Source organism: Sphaeramia orbicularis, chromosome 13, assembly GCF_902148855.1.
Source record: "Sphaeramia orbicularis chromosome 13, fSphaOr1.1, whole genome shotgun sequence".
Taxonomy (NCBI): domain Eukaryota; kingdom Metazoa; phylum Chordata; class Actinopteri; order Kurtiformes; family Apogonidae; genus Sphaeramia; species Sphaeramia orbicularis.
The window spans coordinates 36937949-36958924 of NC_043969.1; the positions used below are offsets into that span (position 1 = coordinate 36937949).

At 34.1% G+C, this 20976-nt stretch overlaps 1 protein-coding gene across 1 annotated transcript in view; it reads left to right on the forward strand.

Moving 5' to 3' along the window:
• The window catches only part of mtus2b (microtubule associated tumor suppressor candidate 2b), a 93252-nt gene extending 74508 nt beyond the window's left edge, over positions 1 to 18744 (forward strand). The window contains exons 8-15 of the mRNA XM_030153023.1: positions 2123 to 2189; positions 4088 to 4302; positions 6648 to 6753; positions 7886 to 7959; positions 9350 to 9448; positions 13796 to 13915; positions 15514 to 15611; positions 17493 to 18744. Coding sequence (XP_030008883.1) covers positions 2123 to 2189; positions 4088 to 4302; positions 6648 to 6753; positions 7886 to 7959; positions 9350 to 9448; positions 13796 to 13915; positions 15514 to 15611; positions 17493 to 17700 — 987 coding nt within the window. The 3' untranslated portion in view covers positions 17701 to 18744. The remainder of the gene's footprint in view (positions 1 to 2122; positions 2190 to 4087; positions 4303 to 6647; positions 6754 to 7885; positions 7960 to 9349; positions 9449 to 13795; positions 13916 to 15513; positions 15612 to 17492) is intronic.
• The last annotated feature ends 2232 nt before the right edge of the window (positions 18745 to 20976 follow it).

The window sequence follows — 20976 nt, forward strand, 5'->3', positions numbered from 1 at the left end:
AGCTGTGTTTATGCTTTAGCTGTGTTTATGTTTTAGCTGTGCTTATGTTTTAGCTGTGCTTATGTTTTAGCTGTGTTTATGTTTTAGCTGTGTTTGTTTTAGCTGTGCTTATGTTTTAGCTGTGCTTATATTTTAGCTGTGTTTATGTTTTAGCTCTGTTTATGTTTTAGCTGTGTTTATGTTTTAGCTGTGTTTATGTTTTAGCTGTGTTTATATTATAGCTGTGTTTATGTTTTAGCTGTGTTTATATTTTACCTGTGTTTATATTTTAGCTGTGTTTATGTTTTAGCTCTGTCTGTGTTTTAGCTGTGTTTATGTTTTAGCTCTGTCTGTGTTTTAGCTGTGTTTATGTTTTAGCTGTGTTTATATTATAGCTGTGTTTATATTATAGCTGTTTATGTTTTAGCTGTGTTTATATTTTACCTGTGTTTATATTTTAGCTGTGTTTATGTTTTAGCTCTGTCTGTGTTTTACCTGTGTTTATATTTTACCTGTGTTTATATTTCACCTGTGTTTATGTTTTAGCTGTGTTTATGTTTTACCTGTGTTTATATTTCACCTGTGTTTATGTTTTACCTGTGTTTATATTTCACCTGTGTTTATGTTTTACCTGTGTTTATATTTCACCTGTGTTTATGTTTTACCTGTGTTTATGTTTTACCTGTGTTTATGTTTTAGCTGTGTTTATGTTTTAGCTGTGTTTATGTTTTAGCTCTGTTTATGTTTTAGCTCTGTGTTTTAGCTGTGTTTATGTTTTAGCTGTGTTTATATTTTAGCTGTGTTTATGTTTTAGCTGTGTTTGTTTTAGCTCTGTCTGTGTTTTAGCTGTGTTTATATTTTAGCTGTGTTTATATTTTAGCTGTGTTTATGTTTTAGCTGTCTTTATGTTTTAGCTATGTTTATATTTTTGCTGTGTTTATGTTTTAGCTCTGTCTGTGTTTTAGCTGTGTTTATATTTTAGCTGTGTTTATGTTTTAGCTGTGTTTATGTTTTAGCTATGTTTATATTTTAGCTGTGTTTATGTTTTAGCTGTGTTTATGTTTTACCTGTGTTTATATTTTAGCTGTGTTTATGTTTTAGCTCTGTCTGTGTTTTAGCTGTGTTTATATTTTAGCTGTGTTTATGTTTTAGCTGTGTTTATGTTTTAGCTCTGTCTGTGTTTTAGCTGTGTTTATATTTTAGCTGTGTTTATGTTTTAGCTGTGTTTATATTTTAGCTGTGTTTATGTTTTAGCTCTGTCTGTGTTTATATTTTAGCTGTGTTTATGTTTTAGCTCTGTCTGTGTTTATATTTTAGCTGTGTTTATGCTTTAGCTGTGTTTATGTTTTAGCTGTGCTTATGTTTTAGCTGTGCTTATATTTTAGCTGTGTTTATGTTTTAGCTGTGTTTGTTTTAGCTGTGCTTATGTTTTAGCTGTGTTTATGTTTTAGCTATGTTTATGTTTTAGCTCTGTTTATGTTTTAGCTGTGTTTATGTTTTAGCTCTGTTTGTTTTAGCTCTATGTTTTAGCTCTGTTTATGTTTTAGCTGTGTTTGTGTTTTAGCTCTGTCTGTGTTTTAGCTGTGTTTATGTTATAGCTCTGTTTATGTTTTAGCTGTGTTTGTTTTAGCTCTGTCTATGTTTTAGCTGTGTTTATGTTTTAGCTGTGTTTGTTTTAGCTCTGTCTGTGTTTTAGCTGTGTTTATGTTTTAGCTGTGTTTGTTTTAGCTGTGTTTATGTTTTAGCTGTGTTTGTTTTAGCTGTGTTTATGTTTTGTTTCTGTTTTTATTCATGTCTCTGTGACTCAGGGAAACGCACAAGAATTCCAATGTAGCTATACTGCGATGTATCTGTGCAAATAAAATCTATTCTATTCTATTCTATTCTATTCTATTCTATTCTATTCTATTCTATTCTATTCTATTCTATTCTAAATAATGATAAATCACATAGGAAAGGCTAAATAAAGAGAAAAAATTCATTTGGGTACTACCACAAAAGTCACACCGGGTCCTCATGGGTTAATGGTTTTATAACAACACACCTGTGAAAAGAAAATAATTACAATTTAGAAAATAAAACTCATGCAACATAGCCTGAGGTTCTGAAGCCGTTGTTCATTGCTGTGTGTGTTCGCTTTCAGAGTGAGAGTGCCATTGTGAAGGAGAGGGAACTGTCCCTGGAGCTCGACAGAATCAGGGATGAAGTGGGTAAGTGGACTGAGATTTACGGCCCCACGGAGACGTCACTCACAGCCCTGGTATATAAACAGCACATTATCACCACCCACTGGAGGCTCATGGATCAGCTGATGACAGTCTGGAGTTTGTCCAATTTCAATACCTTATATCCTCTGGTTAAAAAAAAAAACAGGAGTCAATTACAAGCCAAGTGTCTAGTACCAGCTGGGGGCGATGTTAACACCAACAGTTACCAACAGGGGAAATGTAATCTGGATACACTTCTATTGCCTGTTGTAATGTCCTGCCTTCATTAGTCGCTTTTCCATTGGACATCTGCGCAGAACTTTACCGATATTTACTAAATGTTAAAAAAACAGAAGGGCGTAATGTCGGTTTTTCCATTAAATCACAAATGCGATGATTTGTTTATTTATTATCGCGAGATGACACGAGAAGTCATTCCATAAACATGGCGAGGAACGTAAATATGGTGTTGATTTACAGATATATTCGTTATTATTATATATTACCCCTCTATCTCATTGTAAATTTAAAAATTATTGGATGTCCTGCAAGATTATAATAGTTTTGGATTTTTCATTTTAGTTTAGTTTTATTTAGTTTTGACTTTTTTTTTGTCTAATTCAGTTAGTTTTGATTTGTTTTTAGAGCGGGTTTGCTAGTTTTTATTAGTTTTAATTTTTTTTCTAAATGCTTAGTTTTAGTTTACTTTTAGTATTAATTTTAGTCTTGTCGTATCTTTTATCTTCTTCGCGGTCGTATTCAAATAAATCCCATTCAGGACTCTGCTGCTTTCTCCCAACTTTAGTCTCCATGTTTCCAGGTAGAGTGGGAACAAGAAGATGACTCTAAATGACAAGTGACAAGAAGTGACGGACCATGAAGTACCATGAAGTAGTATGGTGACACTAGCTAAAATTACTAGAGCGAAATAAATCGCTTTCATATCAATCCGATATTGACAAAGACGAAAACGAAGGGAATTTTATCCATAATTTTTATACGTTTTAGTTAGTTTTGTAAGCTCACAATACAGTTTCAGTTAGTTATCATTTTTTTCTTTTAATTATAGTTTTTATTTATTTCAGTTAATGAAAATGTTTTTTCAGTTCTAGTTTTCGTCATTTCGTTAGTTTTCGCTAACGATAATAACCTTGATGTCCTGGTGTGTCTACACACACCGCGACATGTTACTTCTTCTTCTTCGCTTGCTGTAACGTACGTCAACATCCGTTTTTTTAATTCACCTGACTCTAGTTGTGGAAAAAGGTCCTTCCATTACAGTTTTGTATGATATACTATTTGCGCTATGCCCAAAAAACTACCTCTCGCCAGCGCAAAAACTTCTAATTGAAAAATGAGACTTTTGGCGAAATAGTTATTTTTCATTTCATGAACCCTGCTTTATTAACATCCACTTATTACAATGTAATTTAAATGTAGTTTACATGAACAAAAGAGGCTGTGAGTTGACGTTCTAGGCCTTTTTAAATTAAATTAAATTAAAAATTAAATGAAAAAAAAAAAAAGAAATGAGCAGAATTACCACAATCTAAGAACATAAAATATGGCTACTTGAGTTTTTAAATTATTATTATTATTATTATTATTATTATTATTATTATTATGGACAAGAACATGAGCAAATGTTACCGTAACCATGACAACAGTAGTTTTATTGCCCAGCCCTAGTACAAATAAAATGCCATTCACTCCTTACATGAACCCTCCTTTATTAACATCCACTTATTACAAAACAGTATAAATGTAGTTTACATGAACAAAAGAGGCTGTGAGTTGACGTTCTGGGCCTGTTTCCCTAATTCATTTCTTTTGTACTTAGTGTACCACCCAAATTAGGATCAAGTGTAAGTTTTTTTTTTTCATCTTACATTGTGTTCCAGCGTTTAGCGTTGCACACTGGGAGCAACTGCAGCAGGAGAAGGAGGAACTGGAGCATCATTTTGAGGCTGAGCTGCAAGGATTACGGGCTCAGCAGCAGAGGGAGCTGGGAGCCCTGGAGGAGAGGCTGAAGGTGCAGCACTCGACCGAGACCGAACGGCTGCAGGCCCAGCAACGCGCAGAACTCCAAGAGTTACGCAGCAAACAGCAACAGCAGGTGTGTGTTTAATGCAGACTATATATGACATGTCACTGTCACCATACATACAGGACGTTTTATTCACCCATGTTTTGTTACGTGCATATAGAGCTCAATTCAATTCAATTTAACTTTATTTATAGAGCACATTTCATGCACAAGGAAGACTCAATGTGCTTCACAACAGGTATATAACATTAACCCTTTCATGCATAGTGGTCACTACAATGTACAGTTCTTCTCCAGCTGTTCTCTTGTATATTCATGGATTTTGTTGTTTTAGTTCCATATCAGCCAACACAGTGGACGCTTATGCATCATCCTAAACACTGCAGTTCATACAATTATTGTAACTTTGCTGCTTTCTAGATCAGGGATTAAAGTTCTCCGTCACCACGATGGATTTCCGTCAAATGGAAAAATTGAGGGGGGAAAAAAGTCATATTGAAGTAACTTCCCCACGTGTTTCGCGGAGTCCAGTCGGCACCATGATCCTGTCCTGGGTCTGCTGTCCTGGGTCTGCAGGTGTTTAACACAGGCACGCCACGCACAGGGGGCTGATAGGTTTAACAGTGATGATAATAAGATGACTTCTTTATTTTTATGTCGGGAGGACAGATTGATGACTGTTCATCTTTGGAAGGAAACGCTGCTCATTCTGTGCCTCAGAAACACATGGACAAGTTCAGCTTTACCGAAGTTCAGCCTCCAGACTAACTTTAGTTTAGTGCTAACAAGTAGCTTTCATTATGAAAGAACCACAGCGAAAAGGGAAGAAGACACAACTGATCTACATGGACCTTCATGTTTGGGTTCATAGCTTATCTCCTCTTGCCGGTATATGACTAGTGTGTGTGTTTGTATGTATGTGCCCTTCCCGTGCGTGCGGCTGTGCGCGCCGCGGCCTTACGTGGTTACGCGCCCGACTGCATAAGTGCTTTATTTTGACCCGTTTAGCATCTTATTTCTATCTGTGTGGTACAGTACGAAGATAAAACTGAATGAATGAGTAACACCCTTGGTATTTGCAAAGCCACTGTATTTTAAATACCCTCAGAGAGTATCTGTAACAGACATTTTCCCCAAAATTCATGTGCTGTTGGGGTTGGAGTTATGTTTTAGGAGTTCCTAAATTGTTAAATAAAAAGTTTTTCACTCATTTTTTGCATTAAGGTTTTCTTCTAGTTATTATTTTCACTTGCTTCAAAGGTTTTCATACCCTTTAAAATTAACCAGAGAGCACCAAAATCGACCTGAAGCTTTAAAAATTTTCTGGGGGAGGACCCCCAGACCCCCCACCAATACCACTCATGACATTTTTTCTATCCATGTTACTAATCTTCTACACCTGTACACTCTCCCATTCGATGTGTTTTACAGTATTGCCAAATTTGACAATATAAACTTGTACGCTATAGTAGTATTGTATTGCATCATTTTTAATAGTGGCCAATGATTTTGACCAGAAGAAAATTTTCAGTCAGATGAAAAATTTTTGCTTTAATCCCTGTTCTAGATAAACCTGATCTGCAGTAACATGTTTGAGTGTAAATCAGTTGCTAAATGTTATTAGACTGTAATTAACAGTTTTCTGAAACAATTTTTTTTTTTTTTTTGTATATCCTCCTGAGACCCAGCAATACATTTTGTCCTCTGTAGGGGACAAAAGTTTGGCAGTTTTATTTAAAAAATGCTGTGCATTACAAAGGACATTCCATTTAAAAAAAAAAAAAATCAATCAATAAATAAAAATTATTTTAAAAATGTAACAGAAAAAACTGTTGCATTATGCAGTTTCCAATCAAGACAATTTTTTTAATGTAAAAAAGCTAAAACTGTCAAATTCCTTGGTCTCAGGAGGATATTATCTCCATGAAATGAGTATTAACTAATATTAGCGTATGATAAAATGTTAGGAAACATTAGCAATTTAGTGGCATTAAAAATGCTGTTATTTCATAGTTTTCACACAGTATATCACTTTCTGATGATGAGTTTTAAATACATGTTTCTTTGCTTCAAAAATTAAACACATGGTGTCCACTTGCATGGACATTTTTTTAACTCCACGAAAAATAGGTTCATAAAAAAATTTCATTTGCATTGTTTTTTTCATGCCTAAAGAGAAATTAAAACACTCCAGAAAAAAATATTGACTAAGGTTCTCATAATTCATGCATAAAAGGGTTAAAAAAAAACAACAATTATAAAAAGAGAGTGCAATTGCAAGTAAACAATCATATGTACACACACTTATACTTCCACATGGGAGCATGAATGAACTGCAATGGAAAAACACTAGTATGTAAATATGTGACAATATGAGCTGTTTTGTAGCTGAATTGTCTCCATTTTGGTCCCAGATTGAGGAGATGAGTGAAAACCATGAGGCGTCGTTGATGGAAATGGAGACGGCTCACAACGACACCCTGGCAACTCTGCAGGAAGAGCATGCCAGGACTGTGAAAAGTAGGAAAAACGTTCAATTATGTCAATCTAATACAACAATAATGATCTGCTTTAACCCATAAAGACCCAGTACTTCTTTTGTTGCAGTTCCCAAATGATTTTTTCTGTATATTTAACCTTTCTTAAATGATTTATCAACATTAATTAATATATTATCCCCTGTATTTTGTGTTTTTTTCAGTGTAAATCATGTATTTTCCTATAGTTAATTCACTGATCATGTAGATGTTCATAAAAGCTCAGGTTAAAGTTGAAGATTATTATAAAACTGAAGAAAAAGTGACTTTTTCAGTCAAATCTATCATTAACTGAACATAAACAAAGTGTGTCCATCCACTGTCATTGATCCAACTTGATGGGTTTTACTGGTGAATCAATGTTGTAGAAGATGACACTGTTTCCATGGTAACTCCGAAGCCTCTGAATGTCCAAATGGGTCATATCTGATGACCATGAAAAGATGACAAACTGCATTTTACACCAATTATTTACATGAATTGAAAGAATTAATGGATCAACAGGTATTAACCCATAAAGACCCAAACATCCACCAACATCTTAATCCACATATGATTTAAAATGTTTAATAACTGTTGATCGATTAATCCTATCAATACATGTAAATAATTGGTGTAAAATACAGTTTATCATCTTTTCATGGTCATCAGATATGACCCATTTGGACATTCAGAGGCTCCATAGTTACCACGGAAACCCTGTCATCTTCTACAACATTGATTCACCAGTAAAACCCATGGAGTTGGATGGACACACTTGGTTGTTTTACTGATAAAGTCACTTTTTCTTCAGTTTTCTCTGTTTTTGATATAATAACCCTCAACTTTAATCTGAGCTTTTATGAACATCTATATTATCATTGAATTAAATACAGGAAAATACATGATTTACACTAAAAAAAACCCCACAAAATACAGAGGATAATATTATAACAAATGGAAATAAATCACTTAAGAAAAGTCAAATATAGAGAAAGAATCTATTTTGGAAGTGCCACAAAAATAGCACTGGCTTTTTCTGGGTTAAACAGTTTCCATCAGTAGATGCTTTTGTTCGATGGTGGATGTTTGGGTCTTTATGGGTTAAAAAGAAATACTGTGATTTTATGTTTCAGATTTAAAGATGGCCCATGAACAGCAGAGAAAGTCTCTAGAAGAGGAGTTTGAGAAAATCAGACTGTCACTGCAGGTGAGTTTTTAACAGTGGAAAGTCACTAATTACTCAAACTCAACTTCAGGTACTTGTATTTTCTATTTTAAGCTGTTCTTCTTTGTCTTAATGTAAATAAACCCTTTAAAACCACTTGGATTCCCTGAAAAATGCACCATAACAACAGCTGACAACAGGGCGGTTTTGCTGAAGTCTAGAAAAGTTTAGTTTTTAGAGATAGCATAGTTCTCACAAAACAACAAATCTACAAACATAGGGTGATGTGGTAGAAAATGATGCATGGCTGTAGATTTAACCACCAACACTGTAAAAAGTAGTTTAAAAGAACTTGTAAAATGTAATGAGAACACAATATGTACATTATACACATTTCACCTAATCACCTACGGCACATTTGCTACTTTATCATTATTATTGCAATTTTTTGTCACTTTTAGTCACTTTAACGAATTTGTATATATTTTTTCATCTTTTTTTATTTTTTCTATTATATTTGATGCATATTGTCTTGTGCTCCTGTACACTTGAATCTCACCCTTGGGGGATCAATAAAGTATATTTTATCTTATCTTAATATGTTAGTCAAATGAATCAAAAACATCACATACAACAGTGTTTTTCAATCAACATCTACTTTATCATTGTTTAAAAAGCATCTGAAAAGGACTTTAATTCATGAAAAAATGTAAGGCTATATATCATTTAATTGGTATTTGGTGATTTGTAATGTGATTTACATTTTTATTGTTTTTGCTTTAGTTTATTAATTCAGTTATATTGTATTTTTAATTGGTTTTTTTTTTTCTTTTTTTGTATTGTTCATTTTTGGAGAGGTATTCATATGAGCCTCTTTTGGCTTCTAACCTCTCCTGCACAATAATGTTACTTGTTTGAATGTTGTTGTGTTTTTTTTTTTTTCTTTCTTTCCTGCTGTTTTATGATGTGCAAATAAATAAATAAATAATAGTAAAACATTGACAAGGACCATTTTATGACATTCTTCATAAATAGCATACTTATATTTTGCTGAATACTTACATAAATCAATTAAAGTTCATTTTTTACAGTGTGGTTTCAGTTCTGTCACTGGTTTTAATGTACTATACATATATGTTTTTTTATCTCACTGGGCTATTGTGAAGGTGCTGTGTCCGACGTCATTTTTGTTGTCGTCTACTTTAGCAAATTTTGTTCACAGTTTTGAGAATTTTGAAATTTGAATTTTTTATGAATCTTTGAAATATTAGAAATTTGCCTTTACTTATAATGTGCCAAATTTGGATGGCCTATTCTAGATTCAAGAATGTTTATTGTCATTATGTTTACACATGATGACAGGGCCATTAGTTGTATTTTTTATTTTATGAGATGTTTTCTAACAACTCCGTTCTCTACCTCTTGACACCAGGATCAGGTGGACACTCTGACGTTTCAGAACCACAGCCTCCGAGACCGAGCCAAGCGTTTTGAAGAAGCTCTGCGCAAGAGCACAGACGAGCAGATTGTGGTAATTTTAACACGATGATACGCTGGCATCTTCAGGGTCAAACTCTGCCCTGGTTCTATGGTTTAACGTCCTGACATCTACACGGTCACTGAGGCCTGTTATAGGGTTAGGGTTACATTTGAGCCACATTTATACTGATTTAGTGTTTAATATGTTTATTGAAGTTTAACCCTTTCATGCACAGTGGTCACTCTAGTGGACAGCTATTCTACAGCTGTTCTCTTGTATATTCATGGATTTTGTTGTTCTTTTCATTGTTTTTTTTGTTTTTTTTGTTTTTTTTTAACACATATCTTTATTAAAGTTTCAAGACACTAGATATCTTTTCTGACATGAATTGGTAACATTATGTAGATCTCTCCTGAGCATAAACCCCCAGAATCACAAACCCTCACCAAAGATTTCACACAATTTATCAGTAAATACATGTTTCTGTGCGTCAAAAATTAAACGTGTGGTGTCCAGCTGAGTGGACATTTTTGCAACTTCATAAAAAAATAGGTTCATAAGACTTTTTTTTTTTTTTTTTTTTTAATGTATTTTTTTTTTAATTTTTTGAATTATTTTTAATTTATTTATTTTTCAGAAGAAAATTTTCAATCGCATTGTTTTTTTCATTCCTAAAGAGGAATAAAAACACTCAGGAAAAAAATTTGATTAAGGTTCTCATAATTCGTGCATGAAAGGGTTAAACCACAGGTGTCAAACATGCGACCCCGGGGGCCAAATCTGGCCCGCCAAATGATCCAGTCCGGCCCGTAGGATGAAATAGTGAAATGCAAAAATTACACTGAAGATGTTAACAAACAATGGTGTAAAATAATTTTAATTCAGGTCCCACATACAGATCTCAATTGGGTCAGATCAGTAAAATACTATCATAATAACCTATAAATAATGACAACTGCAGATTTGATCTTTGTTTAGTGAAAAAAAAAGTAAAATTACATGAAAATTTTTACATTAACAAACCATCCTTTTACAAAAAATGTGAATAACTTGAACAAATATGAACCTGAAATGTCTTAAGAGAATTAAATGCAATTTTATTAATATTATACCTGGTACTATATGTTTTGTGTATTTGTAATTGTTATGTAAATTGTAGTGCACATGTGTAAATTATAAACTGATAAACTGAGGCAGAATACAGGGGTTGGACAAAATAATGGAAACACCTTAAAAAATCAACAAAATATAATTTAATATGGTGTAGGTCCGCCTTTTGCGGCAATTACAGCCTCAATTCTCCGAGGTATTGATTCATACAACTTGTGAATTGTTTCCAAAGGAATTTTAAGCCATTCTTCAGTTAGAATACCCTCCAACTCTTTTAGAGACGATGGCGGTGGAAATCGACGTCTTACTTGAATCTCTAAAACTGACCATAAATGCTCAATAATGTTGAGGTCTGGGGACTGTGCCGGCCATACGAGATGCTCATCTTCATTAGAATGTCCCTCATGCCATTCTTTAACAATTCTAGCTGTATGGATTGGGGCATTATCATCTTGAGGTGAAGGTGTTTCCATTATTTTTTCCAACCCCTGTATTGTTAAAATTGCACTTATTTTTCTTAAGACATTTCAAGTTGTTCACGTCATTCAGATTTTTAAGGAAATGTTGTAGATACAAACATTATCATAATGTAATTTTACTTTTTTTCACTGGTATTATTTTACTGGTCCGGCCCACTTGAGATCATATCGGGCTGAATGTGGCCCCAGAGCTAAAATGAGTTTGACATCCCTGGTTTAAACTAAAATATACAACAACAAAAACTTAAAAGAAAAATAAATAAATAAAACTCCCACCTTATACAAATACGAACTCCCCACACATTTACACTGATTTATTGTGTTTCAGCCATGTCAAACACACACACAGAAACAAACACACTCAATTCAAATTAAGTCTAACACCTCACACTTTTCTAACCCTGAAATACGTCGACCGTGACCTGATGGATGTTAACCCTTTCATGCATTGTGATCACTACAATGGACAGCTGTTTTCTTGTATATTCATAGATTTTGTTGTTTTAGTTCCATATCAGCCAACACAGTGGACGCTCACTCTGCAAAAGTGTATTTTTCTCATTTCTAGTCCAAATATCTCATCACGCTTAAAATCAGACATAATCACCTAAAGAGTAACTTTTCAGTGAGATATAAGAACTTATTTTTAGACAATAGATCTGGAAAATCTTATTTCAAGAAATCTTACCAAGATAATTTTCACTTGTTCCATTGGTAGATTTTTTATTTTGCTTGAATTCAACAAAAAAAAAAAGTTCCTCTTTAGGTGATTATGTCTTGTTTTAAATGTGATGAGATATTTTGACTAGAAATGAGAACAATACACTTGGTAAGATTTTGATTTTTGCAGTGCAGCTGTGTGGTGCTGACATAAATGGTCAAAAAAATTAGTTGTGTTTCCTCTCGCTGTGGCAACAGGTGCAAGGCAATGTCAACACAGAACATGTGTTTTAATATCATCCTTCTTGTAGCTGAAATAATTCCAGATAACTGACGTTGCTTTTCTTTTTGGCACCAAGTCTTCATTTTTGGTGATTTTCTCCTCTTCGTTTTTTTTTTTTGTTTGTTTGGTTTTTTTTTTTTGCTTAATTCAAGATTTTTTTGCTTAATTCGAAAAAAAATTTTTTTTTTCTTAATTCAAGATTTTTTTGCTTAATTCGAGAAAAATTTTTTTTTGCTTAATTCAAGATATTTTTTGCTTAATTCAAGATTTTTTTTTTTTTGCTTAACTCAAGATTGTTTTTTGCTTAATTCCAGATTTGTTTTGCTTAATTCAAGATTTTTTTTTGCTTAATTCAAGATTTTTTTTTTTTTTTTTTTGCTTAATTCAAGATTTTTTTTTTTTGCTTAATTCAAGAATTTTTTTGCGTCATTCAAGGTTTTTTTGCTTAATTCAAGATTTTTTTTTTGCTTAATTCAAGAATTTGTTTTGCTGAATTCAGGATTTTTTTTTTTTGCTTAATTCAAGATTTTTTTTCTTAATTCAAGATTTTTTTTGCTTAATTCATGCAAAAAAAAAATCTGCCAATGAAACAAGTGAAAATGATCTTAGTAAGATTTCTTGACATAAGATTTTCCACATCTATTGTCTAAAAATCAGTTGTTACATCTCACAGAAAAGTGACTCTAGGTGATTGTGTCTTATTTTAAGTGTGATGAGATATTTTGACTAGAAATGAGAAAAATACACTTGGTAAGATTTAGATTTTTGCAGTGCATGCACCATCCCATACACTGTGATTCATACCATTACTGTAACTTTACTGTTCTTGATAAACCTGATGTGCACTAACATGTTTGAGTGTAAATCAATTGCTTGTTATTGTTATTAAACTGTAATTGTTTTTTTTTTTTTTTAAAGAAATTTGATTAATTTGATACCTTTGGTCTAAAACAGGGGTGTCAAACTCATTTTAGTTCAAGGGCCACATTCAGCTAAATTTGATCTGCAGTGGGCCGAACCAGTAAAATAATAACATAATAATAACATAATAATAATAAATAAACATAATAATAATCATAATAAACATAATAATATATAAATAATGTCAACTCCAAAATTTTCTCTATGTATTAGAATAAGTAAAATTAAACAATGAAAATGTTTACATCTACAAACTATCCTTTCAAACAATGTGAATAATGTGAACAAACTGAAAAAAACAAGTGTAATTTTAACAGTATTATGCTTCAGTTTATCATTTTGACATGTTCATTATAACTTACAGATCACAGCGGGTCTACAAACACACAAAATATTTAATATCAGGCGGATTATTGTTAAAATTGTACTTACTTCTCATAAAATATTTCAGGTTGTTCATATTTGTTCAGGTTATTCACATTTTTGGGGGAAATTATGCTTTGTTTTAGTGTAAATACATGAAAATATTTACATTTACAGAGAGAAATTTGGAGTTGTGAGTATTTATAGATTATTATGATAGTATTTTACTGGTCTGACCCACTTGAGATTGAATTGGTCTGACTGTGGAACCTGAACTAAAAGGATTGTTAATATCTTAGTGTAATTTTTGCATTTCACAACTTCATCCCAAGGGCCGGACTGGACCCTTTGGCGGGCCGGATTTGGCCCCCGGGCCGCATGTTTGACACCTGTGGTCGAAAAGGACAGTTGTGTTACAAATTATTGTTTAAATAGTTAGTATAGCTGTTCACATTTACTTTTCTGCCTGTTGTCAGACACCTGAACGAGTATGAAATGATTAATATGATCATGCATGAAGGGGTTAATGGAGGCTTAAACTAACATTACAGTGAATTCTAATAGATTCTGTCTTGTTGGCAGGATGCTTTGGCACCGTATAAGCATATTGAGGAGGACCTGAAGAGTCTGAAGGAAGTGTTGGAAATGAAGAACCAACAAATCCATCAGCAGGAGCTGAAGATTTCAGAGCTGGAGAAAATAGTAGGCTCCAACTGTCCGCTTCTACAGGGTGTCCCATAAGTCTCCATACATAGGAAAAATAAACGTTTCTTGACATAGACCATTTTTTATTTATATAATATGCTCTATATGACTGCCATTTTGTCGGGAACACATTTCAATGCGTGTCCTCCACTGCTGAAGAACTATAAAGAAGAAATATAAAGAAATACATGTTAGAACCATATACAGGGTGGGGAAGCAAAATTTACAATAAACATTTAGTTGTTTTTTCTCAGCAGGCACTACGTCAATTGTTTTGAAACCAAACATATATTGATGTCATAATCATACCTAACACTATTATCCATACCTTTTCAGAAACTTTTGCCCATATGAGTAATCAGGAAAGCAAACGTCAAAGAGTGTGTGATTTGCTGAATGCACTCGTCACACCAAAGGAGATTTCAAAAATAGTTGGAGTGTCCATAAAGACTGTTTAGAATGGAAAGAAGAGAATGACTATGAGCAAAACTATTAGGAGAAAGTCTGGAAGATACTATTAAAGAAGAATGGGAGAAGTTGTCACCCGAATATTTGAGGAACACTTGCGCAAGTTTCAGGAAGCGTGTGAAGGCAGTTATTGAGAAAGAAGGAGGACACATAGAATAAAAACATTTTCTATTATGCAAATTTTCTTGTGGCAAATAAATTCTCATGACTTTCAATAAACTAATTGGTCATACACTGTCTTTCAATCCCTGCCTCAAAATATTGTAAATTTTGCTTCCCCACCCTGTATGTATGGAATGTATTATGTCTCCCATGTATGGAGACTTATGGGACACCCTGTATTATGGAAACACATTATTACCCCACCCCCCCGCCTGAAGGGGAGGCAAGGGGTGTAGTTTTTGGTTCAGTTTGTTTGTTTGTTAACAATGTAGCAGCAAAACTATTGGTTAAATTCATACCAAATTGGGTTTATAGTTTGCCATTGACCCAGAATAGATCTCATTATATTTTTGGGAAAAATAGGTCAAAGTTCAAATTTTTTATGAATTTTTTAAAATAGTTTTTTTCCCCCATTTACTTATAATTGGGCGAGATTTCAAATGTCTGTAGCAGCAAAACTATTCTTTGAATTCATATCAAATTGGGTTTATAGATTGCCAGTGATGCAGAATAGATGTCATTACATTTTTGGAAAAGTAAGTCACAGTTCAAGTTTCTTAAGAATTTTTAAAATATGTTTTTTTCTCCTGTTTACTCATAATGGCCGAAATGTCAAATATCTATAAAAACGTCACTTTTGTTTCAATTTACGTCAAACTTGGCACATATATAGAGGCAGCTGATATGCTGACATCACCATACGCATAGACATGATGACATCAGCTGGATCGATGCCAAAATAAGCTACAACATGTGCGAGGGGCGGGGTTTGTTGTACCACTTGTTTAAGTCTTTAATCAATAGGTTTTCATTGACAGACAGACAGACAGACAGATAGCTTTAACAATATTTTATGTCTGAAAAGGCGTAGGACGTTAGCGTTAAATATCGCCTATAGTCTGTATTTCTGTTGATTATTGAAATAATGTAATGTTATACACCTTTTCCTCTGTGTTTTTGAGCAGGCTGAAAAGAATGTTTACCTGGAGGAGAGACTGCAGGTGTTACAGCAGCAGAATGAGGACCTGAGGGAACGTATAGACAAGAACCTCGCCGTGTCCAGGTCAGTTCAGGTCTAAACCGCTTCAGTAAAAATGTAAAACAGCTTCAATATCTAGTCGTAATAAGCAGCAGGAGCATATTCAGGCAGCGTTAGAAGGCAGTGCAATAATGTTATTAAAACCATTACCCCTGGTTTTTAAACCTACCCTTTATTATCTAAATTGGAGCTGTTTGTAATGAAATTAGCCCCCAAGCTTTCGTGATACAGTCGTGGAAAAAATTACTAGACTACCCTTGTTTCTTCAATTTCTTCTTCATTTTAATGCCTGGTACAACTAAAGGTACATTAGTTTGGACAAATATAATGATAACAACAAAAATAGCTCATAGTAGTTTAATTTCAGAGCTGATATCTATCCGTTTTCCATGTTTTCTTGATAATAACCAAAATCACTTCAGTTCTTACATCAATATCTATGGCATTGTACTGACAAAAACAGTACTTTTAGGCATTCCATGTTTTCTTTTCTGTCTGTTTTAGTCACATGATACACACAGGAGTTAGTACTGGATTGCATAACCATTTTTTATGACTTTTGATGGGCTAATAATTTTTTCTGTGACTGTATTTGTGGTCTGCGCTCTACAGTAAATCCAACGCAGCATTACTTTTAATTATAGGTCAAAATGTTTTAGCACATTTTTTTTTTAGTACAATCACAATCCATGATTTTAATCGCAACTTTTCTGTCACTTCTGAGAAACAGCTAAAGGTTTTCTCTATTTGCACGATTGAAGTTTGGAATTTGAAGTTTTTTTTGTTTGTTTTTTTCAAAGGGATGTGAAGGCATGTGAAGTCCAAAAATTGTACAGAAGACAAGGGTGTCATTGAGTCTTGACAAGTTGTTTTCATCATAAAGTTAAATACTATATTTTCCAATTCCAAGTGCCTGTTACTAAATGTTTTGTGTCTTTCTAGATCCACTATGATTAAGTTGTAATGTTATTTTTATTTAGAAATTTCAGGTTCATGGTTGTTCAGGTTATTCACAGTTTTGTTCAAGGATAGTTTATAAATGTAAACATTGTCATAACGTAATTTTACGTTTTTTGCGCTAAAACAGACAAATTTGGAGTTATTATTTATGGGTTATTATGCTATAGTTTTACTGGTCAGGCCTGTTTGAAATCATGTTGAGTTGTATGTGGCCCCTGAACTAAAATAAGTTTGACATCCCTACTTTTGAGGATTAAATTGAGCAAAAAAACAAATGATTGACTTTATTTTTCCAGCAAAATACATCATCTACTACCACTGTCATTTGTGAGTTTACACAGGTTCTACTATTGAATCAGTGTTGCAGAAAATGACAGTTTTCCCATACCGTTAGCATAGCGTAATTGCCCAAAAAAAGTCATATTTTGAAAATGAAGCAGCAGTGTTAGGAGAGTAAAGTTACACAGATATCTAATATAATATAATATGATTTAGGTGATTATGCTATGAGGCTAATGAAATATGGAACCTCCAAACATCTAAATATAATATATTTGATCCTATTAAAAAGATGAAAAATTGCATTTTACTTGAATTTTTTTTAATGCCTTAATGGGATTAATTGTTCAGAAGTTATTAAACATTTCAGATCAGTAGATGCTGTTGATCTCAGGCAGCTGTTCAGGTCTTTAAGGGTTAATATAGTCTGTTATTCTACTATATTCTATTAATACAGTATATCTGTGATGCTGAATGTATCTTTGTAGTTTAACCTATTTTCTGCACATGAAGAGACAACTGTTAATATTCAATAAATGAATCCACTTTGTTTTTCCTTTTTTTTTCTATCTATGACCTTGCTGCTGGAAACTCCTGACTTTGTTCTGTGAAAAGTTTTAAAAGTTAATTATAATTTTATCGTTTCGTGCCACTCTTGCGCCTCAGGCAACTCTCCGAGGAGAACGCCAACTTGCAAGTGCACGTGGAAAAGGAGAGCAACGAGAAGAAGCGTCTGAGTCGCACCAACGAGGAGCTGCTGTGGCGTCTCCAGACCGGCGAGCTGAGCCCTCACATGTCCCCGACCTCGTCCCCCATCCACCGGCCCGCCTCCGGACCGGGCTCCCCCGCCCGTCCACACTCCTACCATCAATGAGACTCAACGGAACCTCTCGGATTAAACGCTTTCTGTTTCGTGGCATAGTGTTTCACAAGCACTGATGGTTTTTGGTTTTTTGTTTTTTTTTTTTTTTGAACTTACTGTTGAATGTTCTTCAATAATTCGTTCCTCTGCATCGTCGTTCTGATGCATTTTCAAAGTCATAACCCAGGAATTTCAGTCTGTGACATGAATAATTATTAAAAAGGGAATTCTCTGCCCTGTGCTTTTTGTACTCTACATTAACACCCACCCAAACGGTGCTGCAGTGGATGAAAGATCTGGTCCTAGTAGACTTCGGAGAGCAAGATCAGAGTCACGGTGCCTCATTTCCATGTATTTGTCTCCATCTGCATCTCCACCTTCTAATGCAGCGCTCAGGATGATGGATGTAGGGGACATAACACAACGGGAACACAAGAAGCGCCTTTGTCGTCCATTCTCTCCCACCAGCAACGTCTATCAAGGCACAGCCAGTCGTTTGAGTAAAATCACAAAACTACCTACAGTAATTTTCTCTAGACATGTGGATTCCACTCCGGGGCATGTTTACCTACGAAGTGTTTCACGTATCAGGAGTGTACGAATGACTCCGCAGCCATCTAACCTCAATCATCCATCCGTCAATCTCCTCAAACAGCTGGATATCAGCGACGACCTGAAATGTACGGTTACAAAAAACCTCTCAGAAATCCATTGAACTGCCAACTCAGTGCGACTTTATTATGAATTCCAATTTGTAAAAAACAAAAATAACAAAAAAAAAAAACAGTCTGGTCAGCATGTTCCGTCTTCCAGTTATACTTACCTTTGGGTTTACCTGTAGTATGACACATAGAATCAAGGGCAAAAGGCCGAGTCGCCTCTTACTTCTAACAGAGCGGTGTACGAACTATAAACCAAGTGATTAATAAGTTCATGTCAAAGATTAATCCTTCATTTTTTTGTGACATTGAGCCCCTCACCTTCAAACAAAATGTGCAGGATGTGTAAAAAAAAACAAAAAAAAAACACCAAAGTGAAAATAAACAAAGCAATTCACCATGTACTGTAGCTGCCACATATGTGGAATCAACTGCTGCAAAAACCATCCATATATGGTGCAGAGGTCGGAGTTCTGCTTTTGACTCGAACAAATGCAAAAGCGTGTTTATTGTGTTGCATTTGTAGAGTTCGAACATCCAGTGTGTAACTGCAGAAATGTTTTCATTAGTGATTATTAGGTGCAAACGTTTACTTAGGATGAGTCATTTTAACCTGCAGAGGGAGCTATTCGTGGAGTTGCCATGTTTCTACGGTGTGACTGGTTATTATCCCCTTACAGACTGATCTCATGAAATCGCACTGTATGTCACGCCAGTTCTTAAGGTATTTGGCGTTGCTATACATATGCATTTTCATCCTTTCGCGTGTTAATCAACGTCATTTGATTGTGTGTCAATGTACGCAAAGATCTCCGGTTTACATATACGTAACCGCTAACCCCAACCCGCTAATCACGTAGTATTTGACGCGGCGTGAACATACATGCAGAAAGCTTATAACGCATACAGATAACACACCAATTAAAAGTGGCCTGTCGGTGAGAATTATTGACATTCTTGTGGTTCAAAGACGTTCTATACATGAAATCACCTGGTATTACAAAAATGTCATTATTAAAATTGAATTAAGTTCAAAAAACACCAATTAAAAGTGGCGTGTTATCTGTACGCAATTTATAATATCACGTTGCCCCTTGATTAAAAAAAACACAGAAGGGATGTAACAATTATCGACACCAATGAGGGAGTTCTGTGCGATTTTTTTTCAAACTATAACTTCACCTTGAGAAACCACTAAATATCACACAATGAACTTTTAACAAAACCAATTGAATTTTCAGTGCTCTACTGTATTTCCTGCAGTTTCCTTGAAATGGTTGTTTCCTGCAGCTGAGTTTTTTTCTCCGGTGGCCTGAATTTTATCGACATACATGAAACACTATAATCAAACATTTTTAACTGCAATTGACCTTTGTCAAAAAAAAAAAAATGCCTTGATAAAAAAAATTGAAAACTTGCAAAATATACATGACAGTTATGAAAATCAGTTACTTTTACCTCAATTCTCAGTGATGAGAATGATCTCAGGTCTCCAGAAGAATAAGGAGTCAGAAACAGTCATATTGTTTTTTGTTTCTTTGTTTTTTTTAATGCTAATGTTTACACCACTCAGCTCAATTGTCCGTCCAAGATAATCTTTGTATAAAAGTATTTGAATATACAGAATATGTATAAATATTTTAAAATGCATAGTGCAGTCAGAAAATATATAGAGGCATAATAACAGTGAAATATTGCTTTAGTATAATAAACTAATAATCAGCTCTCCCAGACATTATACATCTGAAATCTGCATTTGCATTTACTGTGAGGACAAGCTGAATGCATTAACTTGGTCATTAGCAGGTTTTACTGTGTTCTGAAAGGTAATGGAAGTGATATTTCTCTCCATCAGGTACTCTGATTGCACTTAATGCCTCTGTGTCCTGTGGACATGACCTTGTACTCATTTACTGAATGTTTGTTTGACGCTAAACTAAGAGGTTTTGTTTACAACTTAACATCCAATGTCTGAAGGTTGGTGTTTCATGTAGCTTCAGTTGATTGTTTACAGGACTTGAGTTGTAAAGATTATGTTCAGTATTTCAGAAAATCAGACTCTGGATATGTTTATATGAAAGCATGTCTTTATGAGGTTGTGTGTGTGTTTTTTTTTTTTTTTTTAAACATTTCCAGCTTTTAGTTATTTATTTATTTGTCCTCCTCCAGAACTGCAACTGTAGCTTAGCTGGTTGAAATTGTGGTCATTAATGAGACATGTCTATACTGTATATGTTGCACTTTGTATTTGAGTATTAAATCACAATAAGACAACAATGTACAGTGTGCAAGTTATCATCAATATAACTTTAAAAATATAACCTACTGCCTTTTCTGTCCATTTATACATTTTCAGCAGTAAACACATAAGACTAGTAAGAATAATATTAAAGAGGCACCACTGAAATATTAAAGGGGCAATTTGTGATATTTAAAACATTCAATAATTACCTTAAATAAACAGAGTGTGACAATATAACAGCTTTAACATTTCAAAGGTACAGTTAGTAATCCAGATGTCTATTGAAGTTAGCATGTTGCCAGCTAGCCTCATAATACCCCTTTATACCCCAAGGGGTATCAGTGACTGTGTTTCCATGCACACTAGTACCACGGTGATCAGGCCCAT